At 44.7% G+C, this 26,359-nt stretch overlaps 2 protein-coding genes across 3 annotated transcripts in view; one reads left to right on the plus strand and one right to left on the minus strand.

Annotated features, from left to right (window-relative positions):
* Window positions 1–13,298, plus strand: part of LDAH (lipid droplet associated hydrolase) — a 103,875-nt gene extending 90,577 nt beyond the window's left edge. For both annotated transcript variants that reach the window (XM_048935078.1, XM_048935077.1), the window contains 2 exons: window positions 551–633; window positions 12,156–13,298. In XM_048935078.1, the coding sequence (XP_048791035.1) occupies window positions 551–633; window positions 12,156–12,347 (275 nt within the window). In that variant the 3' untranslated portion in view covers window positions 12,348–13,298. The remainder of the gene's footprint in view (window positions 1–550; window positions 634–12,155) is intronic.
* Window positions 13,299–18,606: 5,308 nt separating this feature from the next.
* On the minus strand, window positions 18,607–26,007 carry GDF7 (growth differentiation factor 7). The gene is made up of 2 exons (XM_048935079.1): window positions 25,828–26,007; window positions 18,607–24,212 (listed from the first exon to the last, which is right to left on the minus strand). The coding sequence occupies exons 1-2, from the start codon at window positions 25,919–25,921 to the stop codon at window positions 23,293–23,295; spliced, it is 1,014 nt and encodes a 337-aa protein (XP_048791036.1). The 5' UTR covers window positions 25,922–26,007; the 3' UTR covers window positions 18,607–23,292.
* Between the last annotated feature and the right edge of the window lie 352 nt (window positions 26,008–26,359).

The raw sequence follows: 26,359 nt of genomic DNA on the forward strand, positions 1-26,359 counted from the left end.
TGCAAGTTTTGATGATATTTTATTTACCATTATTTTTATCATCTATCTTTTTTTTTGTATTGAATATTTGAATGGCTTTCATTTTGAAATGTCAGTGATCTAATAATGTAGTGATTAATGGTGTCTTTTAACATGTGCTTTGTATTTAAAAGCCCACACTTAACAGATGATTTATCATACTTACGTTTACCCACCTAAAGTGTGTAGTGACAGGTAGTCATCAAAGTTCCTTCTCTAGTCTGGAAAGAGCCATCACCACAGGCTGATTCAGAAGTCTGTGAGATAGGTGGATGGAGTCATGTTCCAAAGCTGTCTTTCCGTTTCTAGTAATCAAATAAGCAGTTGGGGTAACGTATTTTCTGTATGCTTTCTTGATGATTCAATTAAGTGAGATATATTCTGCCATTTCTGTTAGTGGGATTCTTTCCAGTGGGATTGTCAAGTTGAGGACTGCTCTAGTTGCCTTACTTTTTTGTAGGATTGGGCCCACATAGCTTTTTGTGAAAGACTTGCCATGTAATTGCTTTGTTGCATGTTTCTTTTTCTGCAGCCAACATCTTGTATATGGCCAGCCAAGAAATGATGAAGGTTGTGGAGAGAGACAGTACAACCATAAAGCAAAACTTAAAGAAGGTAACTTCCTAATTCTCAGAGTTTTCATGGGGAGCCCACATGCATGGAAAAAAGGTTATATCCTATTACATAATTGCAAAACCAGAATTTCGTTAGGATTGATTCTGATTTTATGTTAAAACCTTTCCATTGGTTTGGAGAAACCATCAAAGGATTGCAGATCATTAAAGTGTCATTAACCTAGGCATTTGTAGATGTAGTATTCACCACTACCAAGTCTAGTATGTCACAGCACTCCTTCCTCCTTCTGTCCTTGCTTGTATGGTATTCCTGGTGGAGGTATGCCTATGTTCTGGCTAAGCCTGAGACATGCAGCGAGGCCAGTAGTTAATGTGGGTTCTGATCTGACAGGCAGTCAGCCAGAACATAAGTTCAGACTGATTGAGCAGATCCTCTGCTTTGCTGCTGGACAGATGAAATACAACATGCACCTCCTGCATTGCATGGTATGCAGGTCTGCTCAAGTCGTCTAGATCACTGTGACCAAGAGTAGAATCTGATCCATGACATTTTCAACTTGAGATCACTTAATATCAAGGGATTCTGCAGGTTTGATTTTCCCATGATATCAAAACTTACAAGAGAGGAGTCAGCAAAATGTACACAGTTCAGCCATTCAACTGTATGAGGTGAGGATGGATACTGCACTGCTTGGAGACTGAAGCTACTGCTGTAAACTAAATAGTTACAAGGACCTTTCCCCCGTGGTGAACTTTCTCAACTGTACAGATTAATCGTTGAAACAGGTTCTGGTACAGTTTTGGTCTACATCGATTAGAGTTCTCTCAGTCGATTCTCAGACATGTTTCTGGGGTTGACACAGGCCAGGAACTGTTCCTAATTTGAAGTTTTGATGTGGTCGCCCTGTTTTGTAGGCTGAGAGAATTTAATAGCCAGACCATTCCAGAAGGCTGATGAGCCAGAAAACTGCCACATTTAATAAAACACTATTGGTGTAGCTGCTGTGTGATTAGATAATCAATATAACATGTATTACTCTATAGTGTTCCCTTCTTTCCCTTTTTTATACTGAGACTGACTTTATACTGAAAGAATGATTCCAGCTCTTTGTGCTGGCAGAGATCTTCCTTAGAGAATGTAATTCTCTAGAACAAAGGTCCAAGATTTCTATGAGATTACTTTGTGTCTTGTAAATTGATAAGGTACAAAGTTCACTTAATAAATTAATCTTTCTTTTTTTTGGCTGAGAACTGATGTACAGTTGACATCCCACTGCCTTCTCTGCAATTTGAAAAGTATGTTCAGATGGTTCCATTCTAATTTGTTTAAAAAGAAGTCAAAATAGCACACGTGACTAAGGAGCATGACACTGCACTAGGCATTCATATTGCTTCGCATTGTTGTTGCAGAGCATTTGAAATTCTCTTGCACCTGGGGAGAAAACTCAGTGAAGAAACTGAAGGGCTCATCTTACAGAACACAAGTACTCTCACTGTCTTAAATAAAGTTTTCCATGGGTTGATCCAAAGCCTAATGATCTCAAAGGGAAACTGCTAATTTTACTGACCGATTTGCATCTCTTGAGTGTTAGGGAGCAGCAAGGTCCGCCTGCTTGTTGAGAGGCTTTGTGAGTGGAAAGTGACCCTGAACCAAACAGGGTGGTCTCCCACAGAAGGAGAAGCAGAGTACAGTGATGGCAACAGAATCCATCAACTCTCCCAGGCAAAGCAATACAATAAGGAAGAGAATCCAATCAGGAGCAAGAAGTGACAGCCACAGAGACGGGGATATGACATGGGTCTGAAGCCTATCCAGGAGAGCTGACCAAAGACACTGGAACAGGAAGCCCAGTCCCTGGAGACATTCTAGATCAGGCTGGATGTGGGTCTGAGCAACCTGATCGAGCTGTAGGTGTCGCTGATCAACGGCCTCTAAGAGACCCTTCCAGCTCAAATAATTCTATGATTCTTTTCTATGACGGGAGGCAAGCTATGAGGTGGGAGTCATCCAGCAACAAGCTGTGTACATTATAGGTCCAGTGTCAGTAGGAGAAAGAGGCAGAGGCTAGCTCTTAGCAGAACTAGTAGCATGGGCAAAGGCTAAAGGCCCAGGGCAAAGGCTGAGAGCTCAGGTAAAGGCTGAAGGCCCAGGGATGGTGATGGAGGTGCATAATGATGGAGAGCCTGGACCCACAGCAGGGATTGTGGGTGAAGGTCCCAGAGGAGGCTGCTGAGGACCTAGTAGCACCCTCAGGGCCCTGAAAGGGTAAGACTCTGCATAGGAATAGTCAGGGTATGAAAGTGAAGAGTTTCCAGGGTCAGATTTTGAATGCTTGTGGAAATTATAATTACAAGCACATGCTTAGAGTTAAGCATAAAAGCTTGGCTGAATGAGGATGATAGAGCTAACAATTCACTGTAGCTCCAGTGAATCCAGAAGTTCTGCTCAGATGCTGCAGATTACCAAAATGCTTATTTCTTGTGCTGAATGAAGGCTGGTAGCCAGCAGTAAGAGTTTGCAGGTGTCTCTGCTTCATCTGTGCTGTTGTTGACTCTGTCAGTCTAAGCACAGCCTTGGCACACAGCAGCATTTTCAAACCTGTGTTAACTTTCCTTTATTGATTCTTCTGTGTCCTCATACTTTCAAAGTGGCAAACATATTCATGTAAACAGAACGCTGAAGCGAGCTTGCAAACAGCAGGCAAACCAAAGAGAAAGCAGGTCTAAAAGGGAAGCTAAATACTTCTCTTTTTTCATTCTTCTAGCAATTTGGGGGAATGTAAAAATTAAGGAAAATTTTTTGAGTTGGCATTATGTTAAATTTGAAGTGTATTGACAATAAAAATGGCCTTAACTTATGAAGGTTGGAAGTTTATGAAAACAGGAACTGTAGTCCAAGTTGCTATAGAACTGGCAAGCTGTCACTTCAAAAAAATTACACTGTTTAGTGGTCGCTGTGATCATGCTCTAAAAGCCAATCTTAACACCTGACTTTGCCAGCTGCTGTGGAATTGAAAAGTTATTTCTGGATCATATTTGCATTCTGTGATCTGAAGAAGAAAGAAGAAGAGACACTAAATTATTTCAGTCTTTCCATGTGTCTATGTTTGACTGTAATTATTGCTAGGTAGGAGCCGGGAGAAATATTACCTTCAGATCCCGGATTCTAACAGTGCTAATTGCTCAGATCTGTGTTGGAAGAATAGGAGCTGGCATATTTTTGGGAAAGTTAATTAAGGTATTTCACTTACAATCTAAAAACAGATGGTATGCACATTAAATAGCAATGGAATTGTATGAAGAGGGTTGAGACCTATCTTCTGACAAAATAATATACAGTAGAGCATTTAAAATACAGGCTCTAAAGTTACATCTGGATCAAGCAGTACATGAGGGTAGGCTTCTTCCTGCACCAGCACAGAGAGTTGCGAGCAATCACAAAATCCAAACAAATAGAGCAGGGGATGCTAACGTACGATTTGCTAAGCTATGAGAACTAATTAGGTGATTATGTCTAAGCCAGCAGAGCTTCTTTCTTTCACTGTAATAACACCAGCTCTCTTTCCTAACAGAAACTGGAGGGAAAGATACTACTGTAGTAGAAGAAGGTTATTGTATTTCTTGCACAAAAGGAAGTTGGTGTAATTCAGCATTTCTAAAGAAATGAATCAGCATTGAGCGTCACTGAGGTCTTACATATAGAATAACAATTTTAAAAGAAAAAATGGTTATATTGGACGTTCACTGGCGTGCTTGGGGCAATTATATATTTATAGAAGAACTCTCTACTTTTTAACTTTGCATTATGCCACATTGATTGTTTTATTTTAAGCCTCAGTTTTATTGTCTTTCATTGTGGCAGGTAAGCTGGTAATCCTGTTGTAATCAAAAAGGAATTGCATTAAGGGGTAGAACTAGGCTGCTTACAAAGGATGTTTTGTAAAAGAAAATCACTTTTTATTGTGTTTTTTTTTAAAACACCTTTTATTTAAACAACTTTTATTGTGATTATTAATTGTGATTTTTTTTTTTTAACTCGTTACACTGTGTAGAATACACATCAGTCCTACTTTGAAGTGTAGGATCCATTCCAAAGCTCACCTAAATCAATGCAGAAGCTCCAATAGGCTTCAAGTCATGGATCTGTTAGGCAGTGATCTTCCTGTAGTGGATCATAATTTCTTAAGACCATAAGTCATCTCCTCCAGCAACTGGAAATGATTATTATTTTGATTAGCATATTAAATGAAAAAAATGTCTGCCTGCTTCTTGAGTTTAGTCTTGACAATGATTTGGTGGAGCAGATACATTGATTGTATAAGGAAAAGGACAAGAAACATCTGAAGCTGCGTTACAAAGATGAAAAAATACATTGTCTGAGAAGAATGATTTTTAATCATGGGAAAAAAAATATACTGGACATGTAGGGACACATTAATATTTTCTCTCACATTGAGGAAGTTTGTGTTGTGGGTGGCTTATAACTTAGCTTGTAGATGTTTAGGTGGGGAAGAAATTATCATTTGAAAAAATAAAGGAATGAAGTGCATATTTACCATTTCCTGCATATTTCTGTGGTGAATTTAGAATTCAAAGTAATGCAAGTTTATATCTCATCAACCATACCATAGAGAAAGTGTTGTCCAAGAGTATGAACTAAGCTGATACTGATACACAGATATTTGAAGTAAAAATAGCAAAAAATGAGATATTTTCTTTCCACAGAAATGTGAAGTGTTGCATTTTTCTTTTGGAAAACTGTATTAAGTAAAATTTAAAAACCTGAGCAACCAAGAACTATTTTGACGCCTGGAGCATTTGGTTTGATGTTGCCCAGTGTTTTTGTTCAGGTTTCAGTAGGCATCCATGGGAGTTTAGTAATTACTCCCAGTGAGAGAAGCACGATCTGAAGATAAGCGGTTAAAAGAATACTACAAATATTTTGCCTGCCCACAGCTTCAGTGAGTTGCTTGCCTACATTTGTGAAAAACCTTCCAGACGCTTTTTTTGAATAGGTGCAAAGTGCTCTCCTGAGCCAAGAACACCTCTTTTTTTGGCCGGACTCACATCCTCTTTGGCCTGCACTCCCTGGAGGTGCAGAGTTGAAGCTGAGGAAGTTACACAAGTGCTCGGGGATTTTGGTGCCTGTGTCATTTAGCCACAAAAACAGCCTTCCCTTTGAAGCACCCAGAATGCCTGATCAGGGATCAACACTTTCTCTCCTCAATGGAAAAGGATCTCAAGAAGCTTAGTGGGCCACAGCGTAGTTTTCTGTGATATTTTTTGTGTAGCTGAACTCCTCTTAGCATCATTCTTGCTGTGTGGTATTCCAATTAAGAGGCAGTGACATGGACTTCCAGGATTTTGTAGTGTGATGGGATGGGTGTAAAGTGTGTGCTCCACAAAACTATCAAAGACAGCAATATTTCCACAGCCTTCTGAAGAGTACCTAAAAAGAAGTTACCATCTGACTGGTACGATCATTGAATCATAGAATTGCCTGAGTTGGAAGGGACTTTTAAAGGCCATCTGGTCCAACTCCTCTGCAATGAACAGGGACACCTACAGCTACATCAAGGTGCTCAGAGCCCCATCCAACCTGACCTTGAGTGTCTCCAGGGACAGATTATCCACCGCCTCTCTGGGCAGCCTTAAACACCAAGGAGATACTTACCATCCCTCGCTGTGTCACAAAGCTCATTTCACAGAAGTGAACAAATTTGTCATTTGTGGCCCATTGCTGATCCTGTTGTTGCAAGACAGATCTGAGTCTCTTGAGATAAAGTTCCCAGAATGTTGGTAGCATCAGGCTTTATTACAGTACATACGGTTGGAAGAATCTGGCCCAGCAGTAGTATTGCTCAAATAGTGGTTTCAGGTATGTTTGTTTTTATTTTCATAGCTATACAGCCTTGACTTCCGAGATATTCATGTTGCATCTAAATATATACCCTTGGAAGGTTTCTAAGTCTTTAAAAGTAACATGGTATAAAAAAGTTAATCAGCCTGGTTTGTCGGTAAGGCTCATGCATCCTTCTTAAAAGTACATTTTTATGTTGCATTGAGTTTGGCCTTTGTTGTCTGTAAAAAAGTGGAAATAGAATTGGCTTGCTTGATCTCTTGGGCCTACATGCAGAGCTGGCAGTAACATTGCTAACAGAAGTTATGGAGGTAGCAAACAGAGGAACCCTGTCCATTTCCTCAGTTTACTGAATTTCCAGTTGGCACTGACAAAAGCATGAGAGGAAAGAGGCTATGCTCTGTCCATTTGATATGACACCATCCATGACACGAGGAGATGATTAACATGTAGTCGTGCAAAGTAGCTGCTCCTCCTGGCTGTGTCTAACGCCTTGCATCTTAATTTCAATGAAAGCAAAATGTTTATCCACTACTTTCGCAGTGAGGAAGATGGTTTTGTTTATTACTTATGTTAGTCTAGCAAAACTGGACATATTCCTATGTTAAATAAAATCACCACCAATGCTGGAACTCCATTACACCTTTGCTACAGACCCTACAGGTTAGTATGTAAAAATTGCATTATGTACCCCAGATTGTCAGCTTCCTCTTCTCAAAGTGCTCCACCAGAAGTTTGGCTTCACACGGTGCTTGGAAAGTTGATAAATCCCAGTTCTGGTTAAACAAGCCAAGAAGCAAGTTCCAAGACCTTGATGTCAAACCAACTGATCTCAACCATGGCAGGATCATGAGGGGAGAGAGATGGTGTCTTGGGGAACAAGATCCCAAGACATTTAGGTCTTCCTAGGGCAATTGAATTCCTCCCAGAAACTGATCAATAAAGCCAAAGCATAACTGAAGCAAGTCCAGAAACAAAAGAAAACCAAAAACCCCAACATGTCCAAATCAGTATGTCCCAGTGTCACTTAACACTACTCTTTTGGCAGGATAAAGTGGAGGCACTGTCATGAGTCTGGAGAAGCTATGTCATTTTTTAAAAATCTTGATTGAATCTACAATTAATTCAGAACTAATGCCTTTTAAACTACTTTTAATCCAAGAGTAAATGAAACTATTACTTCAGAGAGATGTCACCAGGGAGAAGTTACTGCCTCATCGAGAATGCATGTGAGAGTGACACTGATAAGAGTTACTGCCTCTGACACAAGGATTTCAGCAAGGACACTGGTCCAGTCTTGTTTGCCGTTGCACGTGTGCCGTCAGTTCATATCCACAGAGATCAGTCCTTTGCTCTTTGCCATCAGCTGAAGTGGTGCCCGCTGAAGTAATAAGATCCTAATGCTGTTATAATGTCAGTGTACAACAATGTTACCGAATTCCAGAGAGATAGAGAAAACTCAATTAATATTTTTTAGCTTTTTGGATTTCTTTTTCAGCATTGACCTATGATGGCCACAGAAGAGGCATAAAAAAATCTCTCTGTACTTCTGTGAACTGTCATGCGTACTAAAACAAGTGCCAATGGAGTCAACTGCAGGAAATCTTTATTATTTTCTTAGAAACTCTTTAAAATGTAAACATCCTGTTGATACCAATCTCAGATTCTTCTGATGTTTACTTAGCAGCTGCCGTCATTGTGCAGTGTCTGAATACACATACCATATTACATGGTACACAACCGGCAGAGCCGTATTCTGGCTCGTGTTTTATTTTACAGAAGCAAAGTCTGAAAATAGTTCTGAACAATTGAATTGTAAAACGACTTACAAGAGGTCTGCTGTTACTTCAAACTGTTTGAAATTGCCAACCTATCCAAAACACACTGTTGAAATTGCAAAGGTAACGCACATCCCCTTTACTCTGCCCCCATAGTCAGATCTGATGGCAGAAGAGTTAAAAAACACAAATATTGAAAACTTCAAGCACAGCTGAAAAATAGAACCTTCCATTTATTGTTTTGTAAATCTGATTATTTTTAAGCTAGTTGCATTATTTTGGGGACCTGACTCACCATTTCTGAATGCTTAGGTTGGCAACAGTATTTCATTGCTGGTTCAGTGGTTGTGCTGACTCAGGATGTCTTTACAGCCACGCACAGTCCACAGGAAAATATGTACTTTACAGATCCATGCAAATCATATACTGCACGCCAGTGTTTCCTATTGTTAATGAAGATTCCATGTGCCTCTGGTTACACATGGCTCATTAATTATGTCTGCCTATGTGCTGCGGTAGCAAAGCTACCGATGTTAAAATGAAGATGAGAACGTTTGAGTTCTGAATACTTTGGTATAAATACGTCTAGAACGAACATCCCGTAATATATTAGGAAAGCAGGTAACATCCTAACGTCAGTCCTGTGTCTGTGTGTGGTATTGGCAAAGGCAAAGAACAGAGATTTTGTCATTCAGGGGGAAACCCAGCAGTGCCACAAATGATGATGAAGTACTGTCAGTTTTCATAGGCTCTTTACTCCATTTTCTATCACTGAAAATTTCCACTTTAAATACAATCCTACTGTTAGACCTTACAGAATAATCTATTCATAGGAAAGCATTTTGAAGACAATTCTGAATGCTGTTGGCAGCTTCTAATTAAGAAACAGTTATGCTTAAGTTGTGGATTTGCAGACATACACATTGGCACACAAAACACGCGTGCCAACATCGGCGCAAAAAATAAGGGAGCAGAGGTTCTAGACCGATTTTAAAAAGTGGAGAATTCCATGGGAAAGAAGTGTTGGAATTGCGACTCAGGTGGGATGAAGAGATAAGACTATAGTTTGAACTTGCAGGGTGAGAAATTGAGACTAGAATGAGAAGCAGAAGTAGTAAAAATTGGAAACAATATGGTAAGGAGGCTAAAACAATGAGATAGCAATGAGTAGACTGAAACCAGAAAGGTTGGATGGGAAAGACAGAAGTCACACATGGGAAGACTGGAAGACTGGACAAGGCCCGTAGCTGGTAAACATACTGGCCATTTTTGCTAAGTGGAACCTTAGTTTCTGAAGTCTTAAAGCTCCTGTTCACAGCAGGTACCTTGGGCGATGCTTGCCTTAAAATCAGGAGCAGCACAATAAAGGAGAATTTGAGAACAGAATAGTAGGTTGTGAGATCCTGATGTAGGCATTTCAGAGGATTATTATTTTAACCAACAGTTGCCTGTTCCCATGGATTGAATGCTCATTAGTGAATGGAGCTCAAACTGGATCCTGATGAACATCCTTTGACTTAGTTTCTCCTGAAAGAATAATGTTATGCACACTGGAAAATGAGCTCCTAAACGTTAAACACTGTACATTCAAATTAATGTATGTAATCTGACATTAATCTCTGTGGTCTTCATCAGCAGAATGGAGATAAAAATGGCCAGTAAGGCGTTGCAGAAATAAATTAACAAATGTGAGCATGCAAAAACCATCATGCTGCATGCTGAAGGAATGAACATAAGAAAATAAATTCTGCCTGTAAACCATGAAATATGCGGTAAATAAATACTGAGACCACACACAGAATTTATAAAGAAAAATACTATCAAATAGCAGCACATCAGCTGAATGTCATCCTGTCAGTGGATTGAATGAGTCAAGGATCCTTTGGATCATACAGTAAAAGATTAAACCATAATGCACATATACTAGAGGCAAGCTAAGAATGCACATAAATCTTTTGTTTAAGCATTTCCAAATCTGTGAGTTCTCAAGGTTACAACCCTATCTGGAGAACAGCCCATTTCTCTGTTCACATAGACTAAGCCAAGTACTTTATCCACCTATGTAAGTGTAAATGACTTTTCATCTTTTTTTCTAAATAATCATGTGATGAGATTCTAGGAGTCCTCCATCAAAATGCCTGATGATTTTGAGGAGAACTCCAATAAACTGGAATTGCTCCATTGATTTTCTTGTCAGTTTCATATTCTTTAATTTTGTGTCTGCTGGTAACGGAGTCCAGAGTTGAACATGACTTGGTCAGATGTTTGGCTTACAGAAAATTTGAATGCAGCTGGCCATTTCACATTGGCTTTTCTGAAGAATTTTTGCCAATGTGACATCCTGTGATTTATGAATAGTCACCACTGAAAGCAAGATCAAAGGAGAATTTCTGCTAAAACAAGTGACATACCTTGTTTTCAGCAATTACTTAGTGACAAAACCAGTGATGTTTGCTGACAAGGGATGGTTTATGTTTTATGCACGTATACTTGGAAGTATAACTTGGGTTAGTGTCTATGTAACCGAGATATTCTATTTTGGATACAGTCAGTAGTAATGTCTGAGATTTGGGCAGGCTTCAATAAGAGAAAAGCAAGACAAAAACTTGTAACATTTTGTGAAATGCAGTCTGGGCTCTTAGCCCACCTCTACCCCAGTGGGCCAGTAGGATGCATTTGCTTCTATTTCACGTGGCTACAAAAATAATGGAACTGAAGATTTCTGTGATTAAAGGAAAATGTCTTGTCCTTCAATTTATGTTAGTGTTGCTCAATTATTCACTGAAGTACTGAAATGAAATGTGAAACAAATGAGTGTAGTGGAACTGGACCAAGCTGTGTGTATGACGGGTTGAGCAATCAACATCCTTCTGGTACCTGCAGTCAAGCATTTTAGTATAAAGAATCCTCATCATTAATCTTGTTCTTGTATAGGTTTGAATGAGTAGGATTTTACTCACTCCTGGACAACCACTCTCCCTTGATTTACTTTATCGAAATCAAAAATACAGCGATAGCATACAAAGTTGAGGGGGAAAATGATGACTTGTTGTTAACCAAATTTATTGGAGTAAGTTCAAAACAAAATGGTATTTGATAGGATTATAGCTCCACATTCTTTCATGAAAGAAAATGGCTCATCAATCTAAAGGAACCTGTCTGTGCTTAACACAGTACAGTATTTTAGAAAGATAAAATACTCCAAGCAAAAAAGTCTTGCTTCTGAGAGTGACCCAGATGATCTCTAGAGGTCCTTTCCTATCCAGACCCTTCTATGGCTGTGATGGTTGCCATTACTCTGACGTGACTGAGTGGTTCACCTCTAGTTTTTGTCTAGCATTGACACTAAGAAAACTTGTTCCACCACCTAATTCCCTAATCAGGCAGATGTTTTGAGACCACATCTGACATGCCAATAAGAACGAGCTACACAGATGTGAAGGAACCTCTTGCTTTCCCTTTGTTCATACTCAGAAAGAAAGAAATAAACATGGTGGTTAGTCCACTCAGCTATGAGTGATATAATGAGTGATATAATGAGGGATATGGCCTCAATTTTCTTATATAACTAAGTTAGAAGGCTATTATAGAAAACAAATAGCAAATAGCTAGTGAAAATACAGTAGCATATCTGTGGAGAGGTGAAGGTGATGAACAAGAAGATACTTAGTCCATGGTAACAAGTTTCTCAGAACAGCCAGACCTTTGTCAGCAGATTTCTCTGTTTTTGGAAGCCTGTTTAATTGACTCGACTGTAATTGTAGACTTGAAAATAAGCAAGAGTTACCAATCTGCTATTTCTCACAGTATGTGTTGGGTTGTGAAGTGTCACTTCTTTCCAAATAATTCACTGCTCTTTGCTTGGTATTTGTTGCTTCATCAGCAACTTTGTTAATTAATGGTTTGATATGCTTTGATTTCTAGCTGATTTTTTACTATGGAACTGGAGACAGCTGGTGTCCACAGAACTACTACGATGAGATCAAAATGGATTTTCCAGATGGGGACATTCGACTTTGCGAGAAAGGGCTCCGCCATGCGTTCGTGCTGGATGCCAGCAAGGAGATGGCTGCCATGATTACGGACTGGTTACGGGATGATCTGACCAAATTATAAACAACGATTCAGTGATTAACAAGAAAACGATGTAATTATTTTGTGAACGTGTAATTTTTTGTGAGAGAGTCTGTCCTATCTTTTTTTTTTCTGTTTACTACAGATTATGGCTTGTTTTCTACTGAGAAGTTTTAGAGAAAGTTAAAGAGAGACTGGCTGGTCCAAAATATAGTTTTATCGATTTAATGGTGATGTACTTTGATGCTGTGTCTTCAGCACTCTGAAAGACTTGGAAAAGTATGGGATATTTATTGTCTCCTAGCACTCTAGACAACACTGATACTAGATTGACTGACTAGAAGTGCAGCTGAGTTACTGCCACCTCAGCTGCTTGCTGAAGAGACATCAGGGCTGGATTTAGGGCAGCCCAGTTGGTCTGGTTTAGAAAGAAATATCATGCTACTCCATATGGATAAAAATTCCCCTGTGGGAACTGATCCTGGTGTGCTCTGAAACCTCTGACCCTCTCCACCCATTTCATCTCTGTGTATCCCTGGCACAGTAGTGAGTGCAAGAGTAATAGACAGCCAGAACAGCCCAGGGCCCAGCATTATCTCCTTCGGGTGGGATAGTGCTGTTGGCTTCAGAGATCAGGCTGAGGTCAGGCTTTTTATGAGGGAGATGTGAAGATGAGGTGAAGACAAGATCCTCCAAATCTCAGATGGGGCTCAGAGTGCTGCCAGAACTCCACGGTGTGTTAAATATAACGTAAGGTAAGTGTGGCCTCTCAGCTGGGGAATATATTTGGAGCCTTTGGTTCAAATTTTCTGATTGTAAAGAAAGTAAAGGAGCCTTGTCACAGGTGCCAGTGTTACGAGTTTGAAGTGCATTCAGAATCCATGTGTAACTACTTGTAAGTGTCCTAGCTCTCTGAGCTGTCCTTCTCATAATGAAGCCTGTGGGAATGGTGTTTGCTCAGCAACTTTGAAGAATTAAATCACTTTTGATGCATGTCTGAATTTCAGTTCTTTGCTCCAAGGACTGAAGCATGAATTTTTCTGCCAAGCCACGGATTAGATAAGTGAGAAAATGGCCGTTCTGCCATCATTGCACCCATGAAAGTGCATGAAATATTAGTATGTAGGACCAGGTCCCATCTGTATTACACTGATGACAAGTATTCTGTTCCTCACATTTCTTCATCCCTCTCCTTTACAGATAGGGGAAAAAAAATGCAGAAACATTCTATGAGCTGTGATAATACAGGTTGTGATAATACAAGAGGTTAAAGCCTAATGCTAGAAATGAAAGCAACATAAGTAAGGAGAACAGAGCTAAGTGCAATCAGGAAAGGATTTCTACCTGTGAACCTGTGAAACAGTCCCTGTAGAGTAGAGACATTTATAAAGAGATAAATAAATAGAAACACTATAGAACATAGTGACAGGAAGTCTTGTCCTAGCAACCAAATGAATTTACATGATGCATTAAGTATCTACCTTGCACAAGCAATTAGCAGTATTAATGTGGTACTACTGAGAACGGTGCTAGAGAGCATTCTCTGCTGCTGTAGGACTGAGTGATTAACTCCTTGGTTATCTTACACAATTGTATGCACGTCATCCACTTCTCTCTAGATCCCACTTAACTCTTTTACTGTTATTTAGAGCAATGTGTAGAATTCAGTTTCTGGATATTGTGGACCAATTCTCAAACCTGCTGACAGCCAGTGGATTTAAGTGCCCTTTTTTGCAGTTTGCCTTTGGAGACTAGCCAGTGGCTTTTCAGACTACACTGCCACATAACAAAACAGACAGTGATGTTTGGGGCAGAAATGCTGAAACCCCTATCAGATGTGTCCAAAGTGAAGAATCTGTGCCTGTGCAACTGATTCGGGTTAGCAGGGAGCCCTGAGATGTTCCTTCTTTCCTCAGGGCTCTAATCAGTGATGATTGAAACAATTCCTGTGCTCGCTTTGGAAATCCACAGTTCTGTGTGTCTGTGTGTCCGTCTGTCTGGTCTAGCAGCCCCCAGGTGTTGGCATGCAGTTCTGTTGGGCATCCTTCTTACTGACAGATGCAAAGTGCATTGGCTGGCCTGGGCGTTCCCTGTAGCAGAGTGAGGATGTGTGTTTGCATCTATGTGTGTACGTAAACATCTATGTATACATGTTTATACACACACGTAATGCGCGTGTGTGGGTTAGCAGCATAAAGAATGCAATCAGTTTGGTCAGTTTGGTTTACACGTTGATACTGTTGGAGAAAACATTTGTTCTTTGCAATGCGTGGAATCGGGAATTGAGCACGGAATCAGTCTGTAAAAATTCAGCTGTTGTAGTGGAGGACAGAAAAAATCTTGCATTAACCAAAGATGACAAGCAGCTATTACAGCCCGGGAACTGAAGTACCTATCAGAGGCAGTTGTTTACAGTGCATTATTCGTATACTTTGTATGAGCAATTAATTTAGCAATACTTGTACTTGCGTGTTCCTTTTATACAAACGTTAATCTGTTATAAATCCTACTGACTGCATTAAGACCTAAACTGAGATGAGACCTGGTCAGCGGTGACCAGATCAACTGCAGGATGATGCCTTACAATTTTCTTAAATGAATTTTCTCTAAGATGATTGAAACCATAGTGATCCAATTGCGTCCTTTGGATCTGATTGTCACAGCTGTGTTTCCTAAGAGCAGTAGATCTCACACGATGGGAATCCAGTGGTGTTTGCCATGGCCCGAGGCAAAGAGTGTCAGAAGTGCTTGTGGTCCAAATGCTCCAACTTGCCATGAAAACCCGGTGTAATCTGCCTGTCTTAGACTATTTTAGAATTACTGGGAATCCTATCACAAATGCATTGACCGTATGCAGTAGCATCTGATCTGTGTCGTTCACACTTTTGTGCTTTGTCACCACGTGAGTAAACCTGCTAGCTGCAGTGACTTGGACTCATGCTCGTGTTTTGCTAGATCGATACCTTTTATGATAAGTACACAAATCCAGTAACTAAAATAAAGACATTTGTTGTAAAATGGAATTCAAGTCTTTAATAACTTTATCACCCTCACCTTTAGTGACTTTACCACCCATTTATCACCCTCATTACATTTACAAAAATACAATTTAGAAAAATGCTTGCCTAAGCCCAAATTTCACCTGCCATTTAGATATCTAAACTCACAAGAAGTCTGTGGTAGAAACTTGACACACTGAAGCATTTTTATCCAGAGCCACTCCAAAACAATCAGCGTTTCCTCTTGCTCCCTCCATTCAATGTTTGCTGCTCTGAGCTATAGTGCCTGCAGGCCAGGAAGGGCTGTCCCTCTGGGAGGGTGAGTGCTTTCCCACTGTTTATGGTGTAGAATTTGGAGCTGGACTCCAAGCTCAACATCAGTTTCTTGCTACACAGGAGACGCTGCATACATGAGCCGCAGCGATCATCTCTTTTCTGCAGTTAAGTCATGCATGTGTTGGTTTTACAGACCATGTGTTTGTATGTGCACCCGCTCCCCTACCCCCCAACCCTGTACTTGGTCTAGCTAATGGGCAGACACACGTTGCTCCATGTCACAGCTCACACTCCCAACCTCAGTACGTTGCTGAGGTTCATTGCTTACAGGTAAACGTTCTCTTTTCTGGCACCTCTACAAAATAAAAATCTTGAGAGCATTTAGAAGTGACCAGGAGCCATATACAAACAGATTTCTGAAACAGCTGAGAGGGTTTATTGCAAGCAAAAGATTGTATCAGAAATACAACCCAGCTGCCAGGAGCAATCATTGCTCGGTAGCATCACACAGAAGTTATGAAACAATACACATGCTCAGATGGCATAAGCAGGGGGACATCTAATTGGAGACTGTTTTCAAGTGCTTATGCTGATAGTAAATGGGCTCGGTTTTTCCATTCCACGTATTGCAGGAACATGCAGTTGTGTTGTGGTTTCTTAGCAGTTTGCAGTAGCTGATGAAACGCAGAGTGTTGTCTAAGGCATCTGACTCATCCTGCAGTGCAGTGTTTGCCAGTCCGATACTGGAGATTTTTGGCCATCCCATTTGAAGCAACTGACATTGGAAGAGGCAGCAGGGGAGTGCCCCTCATTTCCCTTGCTGATGAGTACTTGATCAAACTCACTTTAACACAATCTGTCCCCAGCTCTAAAATACCGTGTTTCATTTATTAGGTGAAACGACAGAATGGTGGAGTTTGGAGGAGACCTTAAAGCCCACCCAGTTCCACCCCCCTACCATGGGCTGCTTGCTGCCCACCAGCTCAGGCTGCCCAGGGCCTTATCCAACCTGGCCTTGGGCACCTCCAGGGATGGGGCACCCATAGCTCTCTGGACAGCTGTTCCAGTGCCTCACCACCCTTTGAGTAAATCCTTCTGTATGAAGACCAGGTGGCTTGGAATTGGGAAAAACATTGACAGAATATGTTTTGAAGTGTTAAGATCATCTGCTCTCATCACAGAGGTGTACTGGAAATAATTATACGAGGGTGCAATAAGCAGAATCCTTCTGGGGAGACCTCATTGTGGCCTTCCAGCACTTGAAGGGAGCATATAAACAGAAAATGGAATGGCTGTTTAAGAGGATGGATAATGATAGAACAAGAGGGAATGGTCTTAAACTGAGACACGGGTGGTTTAGGTTGGATATTAGGAGGAAGTTTTTCACACAGGGGGTGGTGACACAGTGGAACAGGTTGCCCAAGGAGGCTGTGGATGCCCCATCCCTGGAGGCATTCAAGGCCAGGCTGGATGTGGCTCTGGGCAGCCTGGTCTGCTGGTTGGCGACCCTGCACACAGCAGAGAGGTTGAAACTGGATGAGCATTGTGGTCCTTTTCAACCCAGGTCATTCTATGATTCCATGATTCCATGACTCGTGCCTGGTGTGTCACCCCGTGCACCCCTGGAGCACCTCTCTGTCCAGCTGAGCCATCTGTCTCTGAAGGGAACGCCTGGGAAATACCACCACTGTAGTAATTAACTCCAGAGTCCTTCAGACAAACCTCCATCATCAGTTCTCCACATATTTCCTCCCGGTTTTGGAAAGAGGTTTTGGCTGAAACCTATACTTGGTGCCATGAAGACTTCTTCCACACTTCCAAGTGTGTCTTACTCCAAATCTACATCTACTGTGTGATTTGTACTGGGATTAGTCTTAACCCTATCACATTCATTCACTGTTGATGGCAATGTCCATTGCAGGAGCCATGCTAACAAAGCTCAGCCTGAAACTTCTGCCATTGCACCTATAAGGTCCTTGTGAATGAAAGTGGATGAGAAAAAAGGCACACAGTTATTCATAGCCCCTCCCTCAATGTGCTTCACACAGAGACAACCCGATCTTACAGATGCCTTGTGTCCTGGATGTCCCATAACTTTTGAAGTTCACTTAAGTATGCAGAAGGTTTTCATATCCCATTGAGCTTTATTAAGCTTTTAAATATAAATTTTATATATATATATATATATTTGAAAGATTGACTGAAAGAAACAGGAGAGTGAGAGAAAAACAAAACATATATTAATTAGAATCTGTATAATAAAAATACTATTTTAGTAATATCTAATCTCTAGAGCAGTAGGACATGTATCATGCATACCAGGGATATCTAAGTGGAATTAAAATATTCTTCTACTGCATTTTCCCCCGAAATTTTTCATTCCCCAAGTTTTTAAATGCAACATTTCATCCTCGTTTCCTAGAGGGATGTTTTCACCAGGTGTGAGTAGACTGGGTACATCCCTTCCCTTAGGAAGGCCATCGCCTTGGACTCCCTCTGCACCTGTTGGGGCAGAGACCTGGGCTCAAGTCAAACCCATCCAAAGGGTTTTGTATGGTCACAAGCACAGCGTGAGCAGGGGAGATTCTTCCAGTTGTCATATTTGCCCCTTCAACTTAGTGTTCCTTAGCTCCTACATTTTTGTGTTCAGGTTAATGGAGAGCACTCTGCTTGGTTGGCTGGAGCTGGGTTGCTCCTGGTCAAGGCAGGAGAAGTATTTTCAAACAGACAGGGAAGAAAAGGGATGCATCTCTTCTGATGAGAAACGCATTGCAAACACTCAGTGTGCTCCCATTTTTTTTCCCTTTCTAAAATACCTGAGCTTGCCAAGGAAAGTGCTATTAAATGAATGGCTTTTTCACTGTTTGCCTTAGTAACTTCAATAGCCCAGGAAGCCAATGTGACTTAGGAAATGTACTCTGAAATGAGCCGTCTGGTTTTGGCACACAGGCACAAGTCTTAGAAAGAAAACTATTGCCGAGGTCTATTTATCAATAAAATATTTAATAAACTTATCTGTACAAAATATTAAAAAGGTTATTGAAGAGTATACAAGAATACTTATTTAACAAATATATACTGCTATATAATATATTCAAGAAAATATAGATTGCTGTTTACAGTTCATTTACAATCCAATATGTACAATCCATTTAAACTTTAGAATACATACAAACAATGCATTTACACCATCACTTACAGAGCTATCTTCTCAGAGATATTTCACACTCAGACCTGACAAAGCTGAACAAATACATGGAAAGGTTAGAGGCACACACAGGGATACAAGTATTGCTTCAAAAAAATTAACTACTACAGATACGGCTATTGGAAACTTGAGTCCTTTTTCATTTACTGATATTTTCCTTTCTAACCAAAGAAAATAAGACATAAATAAAACCATGACTGACCAGCAGAGAGGCTCATTTTGTCATAAAAAGAGCTCCAGATAGTCTTCACTTCAGAAAAAGAACGGGCAAGGGTAGGATACGTGCTAGTTTAGCAGACTGGATAAACAAGGACTGACATTGTCCCAGGCTGCATCTAAGCTGGGGAGCACCACAAATAGAGCAGCTCTTCCATGCACAGAAAGGCCTTTGGAGTCAGGCCCCCAAACCACAGGGCCAAGAGCTTGATTTACAAAGGTACGGCACTTCAGATGCTCAGATCTTTCTTTTATGCACTATTTAATCCTACAGGTTAACCTACTCACAGCACACGGGGTGAATTAAACCTGCATGATCACCTTTTCCTGCCCAAAGAAGATGCCCCACTCTCAGTTGATCACAGCCAACTGGACCACGTCTCTTCAGCACCTCCTCAATGACCAGAGCCTGGTGCCATCCCTTCTCCTGCCCCATGGAAGTTCTCTAACACCTCACAGCTCTCAGCCCAGCCAGTGTGAGTTCTCAGCCCTCAGCTGGGGCTCTTGGTCTTTTCCTCCTGCTCCCCTCCTCTCTCTTCTCAGGGATGTGGTTATTGGGCAATATTGATGGTAGGTGAACAGTTGGACTAATTGATCTTAAAGATCTTTTCCAACCATAATGATTCTTCAAGGTAGGGCTGTGGGAGTAGAAAAGTTTCTGTGTGGAACAGCACTATGGAGAACACAGCTATCTCTCCCCATAGCCAAGATCAAAGCCAATTCCACAGCACCCAGAGTGGCCAGGCCCTAACCAGCTCCATATTTCCATTATTGCTCTGCTAATGAAGACATCAGTGGAGGTTCATAACACAGCATAGCAGTGAGAAGACCCAAATGCTTCCATCTGCTATTGGGAAAACACTTGAATGTGTGAGCAAGAACTCTACTCTCTCCACCATGAGTCCAGCCAGACCCACAGCCTGGTGGCTCCATGCTGGTAGGCCTCAGCCTTCAGAAACAGGCTGCCCAGAGAAGCTGTAAGTGCTCTCTGGAGGTGTTCAAGATCAGGTTGGATGGGGCCCTGGGCGGCCTGATCTGGTGGGGCACAATCAGCCCACATCAGTGCAACTGGATGGGCTTTAAGCTGTCCCTCAACCTAAGCCATTCTACAATACGATATGATTCCTCTCCTCACTTGTTCTCCATTTCCCAGCCACCACAAATCTCAGTGCTCCTTATTTGAGTCAGAATGAACCCTCAAGGCCATCTAGTCCAACTCCCCCGCAATGAACAGAGACACCTACAGCTTGATCAGGTGCTCAGAGCCCTGTCCAGCCTGACCTTGAGTGTCTCCAGGGATGGGGCATCCACCACCTCTCTGGGCAACCTCAGCCAGAAGCTGAACACGAGTACATCACCCTGCCCATGCCTTCCCCCAGGCTCCTTACAGCACAGCACATTCAGGACTGTTCTAATAGTGGTGCCAGCAGAAGGGAGAGCAGCAGCACAATCTAAATATCCTGAGGCTGTAAAACATCCTCAGAGATGAAGGATGGGCTCTTTTTGGTCCTCCTCCACCAGCAGGAGTTCCAGATTTTGATAATTTATTGAACATCCAGGACAACTGCTGATACAGTATGAATACCAGGGAGTGCTGTGCATTCTCATGTATGCAGCAAGGCACTAAAGGAACAAGGAGCTTCAGAGGCTGACTGCAGCTGGTTTTGTCATGGAAAAGATAAACTAGCTTATGGCTGGTACAACATAGTGGATGCACCAACGTGGTTCAGCAGAGACCCACTGAGGACAGGAGGGCCAGAGAGCTCCTCGTGCCTGCGGTTCTGGGGGAGCTGGCAGGGTGACCACCACTAAACACACACTTCAGGGTTTGTGGGAGAGAGCCCTGAGGCTGCCAGCAGCAGAAGTGGCTGCTTGCTTTGCAAAGGGAGTGTGACCAATAAATCACTGCTGGCCCTTCCCTGCTCTCCCCAGCAGCGAGAGCCACACGAGCAAGATGTGAGCTAAAATCCATATGGTGCGAACGCACGCAGAAGCGGCTGCCGCTCAGCTCTGAGCAGAAGGCAGCTTGGGGTTGCCAGACTTTTCCTCACGGGTGTGCCAAGCATCAGCAAACAGCCCAGGAGGACATTGCCGCTCCATCTGCCCCTGCTTCAGGACCCCAGTGGGTTGTGGTCTCCAGGACGCAGTGAAGCGGTGCTGGAAGCACAGGCTCTGGTGTTACACACAGGTTCCATGCACCAGCCTTGGCCTGACCACGCACCTTGAGTCCCAGCTCAGTGCTTTCAAAGCCTTTTTGGATCTCAGCAGCTTTTCCCTGTCCCTAAGTCATTGCTGCCCCACACAGGGAGCACCAAGCACAGGTACACGGCCCTTTCCAGATGCTTGCTATTTCTAGCTTTGCTGTAATTACATCCTACAGATAAAAATGGTGCTGAAGGTCAGACAAATCCTCCAGGAGAACATAGTCTGCATGGAAACTGTTTCAGTTTTCTTTTTTTTTCTTTTTTTTTTCTTTTTTTTTCCCCTCTCTTTTTTTCCTGGAAAGGCTGTATAAATACAGCAGATTGGGAACCTGCAATTATCCATTCAAATCGTTCCGAGTCCACTGAATCTACCTTTGTCTGCTTTCAGCCTCTCGTCTCCTATTTATACTGCTCAGAAATCAGCTCAAGCAAGAGGAGATGGATCAGGAATACCTCTTCACGGGGTGGTTTCAATGCCTTTATAGGGTCCTGGCAGTGATACCCCAGAGAGCATCCCCTGGCAGGAGCCAACCTCACCTATCATAGAGTCATAGAAAGGCATAGGTTGGAGGGGGACTTCAGATCATTTATTTCCAACTTCCTGCCATGGGCAGGATTGCCACCCACATCAGGCTGCCCAAAGAAGAGCTCTCTGCCAAGAAACAGAGGTGCCCAATGGGGAGAGTGGCAATTAATTCCTAAATGGGCAAATCCACCGACAGCACTGCCGCCAGCAGCAGCCTCTGGTGCTCTCCCCAGACCTCCCCATTTTCCCTTACTGCAGTTGATCCAGGCTGCAAACCTGCAGTGACCGAGCCAGAATTTTGCTCTCTGGGGCACGAATGTGGACATGGTTCTGTGTCCTGCAAGAAGGGGCCTGGGGCCACTTGTGGGGCTGTCAGGAACTGTATGTGTATATAAATACTGAACTGCCCACAAACCTCTACAGCAAATATTTGGAGGAAAGGAGAAAAAAAAAAAAAAAAGGAAAACATGTTTCAGCAGTGAGGAAAGCTACCTGGAGACCATCACTGATTGAAGAGCCAGGTATGTGGAAGCTTGATGGGCTTGGGAACACTGCAGGGCCAGCATCCCCCCACTCTGATTGATGCTTGTGCTAAGGGTGTGGGACAAGAGCTGTTAGGGATGTTGGATGAGGTTTGCTGGAGTCCGGGGGATGAGGACGGAGAGACACTGGGATTGTCCCACAGGGTACCTCTCTGCAGTGATACACAGGATGGGAGCCCTGCTGATGTCTTACTGTCTCAGCGGGGGCTGCTTGGGTGAGAGCTGGGTGCTCTCTTCTGCCCAAGGAAGTGGTCTGGGGCAGGGAGGCTGCCTGCCTTTGTTAAGACATCTCTGAGGATGAGGAGCTTTACAGAAAAAAAATAAACATTTTCCAGCAGGAATTGATCTCCCCAAAAGCAAACTTCCATAGCTGAGTACTGATATTTATAAGGCAACAACTTGGACACCAACAAAAACCAAATCATCAAACCCAAAGCTATCCCATCCCTGACCTAAGCAGAGCCACAAAGCTGCAGCTCAGTAAAGAAAGCCACCTGGCAGCATCCCACAATTGATACCAGGCTTCTTGGGGTTCAAGGCACAATTTAAGCCCATTTCCTATCAATTTGCAGCCCTCTCAGCTCTGCTCTTTGCAAGTTAAATGTCTCTGCCCAGAGGATGCGGGCTCCCTTAGGGCAGGCAGGGAGGAACGGAGCTGCTGCCAAAGGGAGGTGGATTGGAGCCCGGCCTTTTTATAGCAATTACTTGGAAAAATAAGAACCCAAGCAAAGCAGCTCATCCCTGGGGAGCTCAGGACTCTGCTTCTCCCCAGATGCTCTGAAGAGGTGTCCTTACATGCAGAAAGAAAAGCTCCCACCGCCCCAACCCGAGGGCAATGCAGAAAGCCCCAAAACTTTGAGAAAGGAACAGAGAGGGTTTCCCCATCCCTGGGGCAGCCCATGGGGACAGGGGGCTCCTGGAAAGGCACACACCAAAATGTGTATGTATATATATATTATATATATATTCATATATAAAATGGGGCATGGTGGGGTGGGGAAGAGCCGCAGAAATTGCTACCTGCAGCCGCACGTCTCCACCACCATGTCCTCGTACTGTTTGTACACCACGTTGTTCCCAGAGTCTATGTAGAGGATGCTGATGGGGCTGAGCTTGGAGGGCACGCAGCAGCTGGGGGGGGTGGATTCCGGATCCATGGAGTTCATCAGGGTCTGGATGATGGCGTGGTTGGTGGGCTCCAGGTGGGAGCGCAGGGGGAAGTCGCAGACCCCCTCGCAGTGATACGCCTCGTAATCCAACGGGGCGATGATCCAGTCGTCCCAGCCCAGCTCCTTGAAGTTGACGTGTAGGGGCTTCCTGCTGCAGCGCGTCTTCGCCTTCTTCCCATGGCCTTTGCCCCCAGAGCGGGCAGCGATGGTGGTCCTCCTCTTCCTCCGCTTGGGGTACTCCTCCCGGCCGGGATCAGGAGGCTCCAGCAAGGGAGGGCTGCCCAGCACCTTCATCCTCTCCCGGATCTCCTTGAAGAGGTTCTCCTTCCTCTGGGTGCGGGAGAAAGCCACGAGCAGCGCTCGCTCGAGGGGCTGCGGATGGGGTTTGCCGAATCCCAGCTGCCGAGGGGGCAGGAGGCGGCCCGAGCGATCCGACACCACCCTCAGCACGAAGCACAGCAGTTTGCCCTTTGGGGGCCTCTCCCTGCGGTCTCGAAGCGCTTCCCAGACGTCAAACACCTCCCATCTGGAGCCTGCATCCAGAACATCGGCTGCTCTGGAGTCCAGCAGCCTGGGCTCTTCGCCGGCCCGACCGGAGCAGGTGGAGAGGAGCAGGTGGTGGAAGGTGCCTTCGGGGGACAGGGCCAGGCTGCGGTTTGCAGGGAGGGAGCGTAGGACCCGCAGCTCTGCGCCCGTCACCTCCTCTGCCTCGGGCAGGCTGGAGATGTCAAAGAGGTAGTGCTGCTCGGGGGCGGACGGGGAGGCATCTGGGAGGGAGAAAAGAAAAGAAATGCAAAAAGAACAAGAAAAAAAAATACAAGAAGAACACAGGAAAAAAAAAAAAAGAAAAAAGGAGGAGGAAAAAGGAGGGAAAAAGAGGAAAAAAGAAGAAGAAGAAAAAAAATTAGAAGAAATAGAAAAAAGGAGAAAAAAAAAACGGCACAATATCAAACCCAGCCAGAATAAGCCGAGCGCTCGTAACGGAGGTGCGCGGGACAAGCAGTGAATGGTAGCAATGGGAGAAGGGCTGAGCAGCCCGGCGGGAGGGAAACAGCCCTCTGTCCCGGCGGTGTCACCGCGTTCAGGGGTGGAAAAAGAACGGGGAGGAAGGAGGGGTCGGAGGGATGGCTCCGAGCGAGTGCCCTCCCGCTCCCGCGTCCCCCCAGCAAAGAACAGGGGAAATCCCATTGTCCCCTGCAGGCACTGGGTGCTGCCTCGGGGTGTCTGACACGGGCGCATTCCAGAAGCTGAATTTGTCCCTGTTTTTTTTTTCATAGAAACAGCAAATACCCGGAGTTGGAAGGGACTCATAAAGATCATTGAGTCCAACGGCGTGCACGCACAGCCCAAATGCAGACTTGTGCCGTTTCTGGCACCGTTGATATACCAGATGTTAATTTAAAAAGAAATAGATAAATAAAAAGAAGAGCTGGAGGGGGTGAGAGAAGGGGAGATGAATGAGGTCTGAGGTTTCTTCTTTTCTCCTCTCTAATAAGAAACCGGACCGCTGCACACTGCCATGCCTGAGCCCCGCACTCTCCCCGACTCGCAGCTGCGCTGCGGCTGGGAAACAGCTTTCTCCCCGTCCTTTCTTATAATTATTATTATTATTATTTTCTTTTAAAGCAAATCTTCAGTTCCAGAGGGGCCGGATAACGGGATCCCTTCGCAGAGCTCACCCCGCAGCATCTCCCCCCGCCCCGTCCCGGCTGCTCCCCCGCTGAACCTCAGTGCCGCTGCCGGGCAGAGTACAGAGGCTGCGGGAATCCGGGCACAGAGGGAGCCGGGAGCTGCCGTTCCCTTCGGCTTCCCATTGTATTCCATCTGGGGAGGGCAAGAGGGTCTGATTTAATTATTTTTTTCACCCCGCGAAAACTTTTGTCGGGACGACACAGTGCGTGTAAGCGCACATGGGAGAAAAAAAAAAAAAAAAAGATCGATGTGTGTCCGCTCAACTCAAAATCATCGGATCCGCGGGTATGAATGGGGCAAAGAAACACAGACCCAACGCGGGCCACCGCAGCCGCAGTGCCGTCCCCGATCCCGGCGGTGGGCGCATCCCTATGGGCAACGCCACGGGTGGGAGAGGATCGGAGCTCTGCCTCGCGCTTGCTTCCACCCAGCCCTTCTCATACCCGCACCCTACAGCCACGCACTGCCCCGCGGGGCTCACGCGTAGCCCCATCCCCACGCAGCTCCATCCCCACGCACTGTCCCGTCCCGCTCACGGCTCCATTCAAGCGCGCCGCCCCGTCCCAACCGACGCTCATCTCCATCATCTCCATCTCCATCTCCATCTCCATCTCCATCTCCATCTCCATCCCCGTCCCGCGCACATCCCCGACGTGCGCTCCCCCTCTCGCCGCCCGGCCCCGCACTCACCGCCCCGCAGCCGCTCCACGAAGCCGGTGACGGTGCCGACGGGGCGGGCGGCAGCGCCTCGTCGGGCGGCCAGGCGCTGGTAGAGGGTCACCATGTAGCGGTGCGGCACCACCGTGCCGTTGCGGAGCGCCCCGTCCCTCCGCGGCGGGGAGGAGAAGGGGGAGGCGGCGGCGGCGGCGGAGGAGGAGGAGGAGGAGGAGGCGGAGGAGGAGGAAGGCGCGGCTGCCGGGGGTCGCTGGGGAGCGGCGGCGGCCTGCGGCCCGCGGCGGAGGCGGCAGGCGCCCAGCAGGCAGAGGCAGAGGGCGGCGGCGGCGGCGCGGAGGCGCATGGCGGCGGCGCGGCGCTCGACGCTGTGCTGCTGCCGCCGCCGCTCCCCGCCCGCTTTTGAACATCGTCTTCGCCCGCCGCCGCCGCCGCCGCCGTCGTCGCCGCCGCCGCCGGCCGCCTCCCGCCGCCGCCCGCGGCGCCCCCTGCCGGCCGCCCGCCCCCCGCCCCGCCCTCGGCCGCAGGTGAGAGCCGGGGGGGCCCCCGC

This window comes from Lagopus muta, chromosome 2, assembly GCF_023343835.1.
Source record: "Lagopus muta isolate bLagMut1 chromosome 2, bLagMut1 primary, whole genome shotgun sequence".
Lineage (NCBI taxonomy): Eukaryota > Metazoa > Chordata > Aves > Galliformes > Phasianidae > Lagopus > Lagopus muta.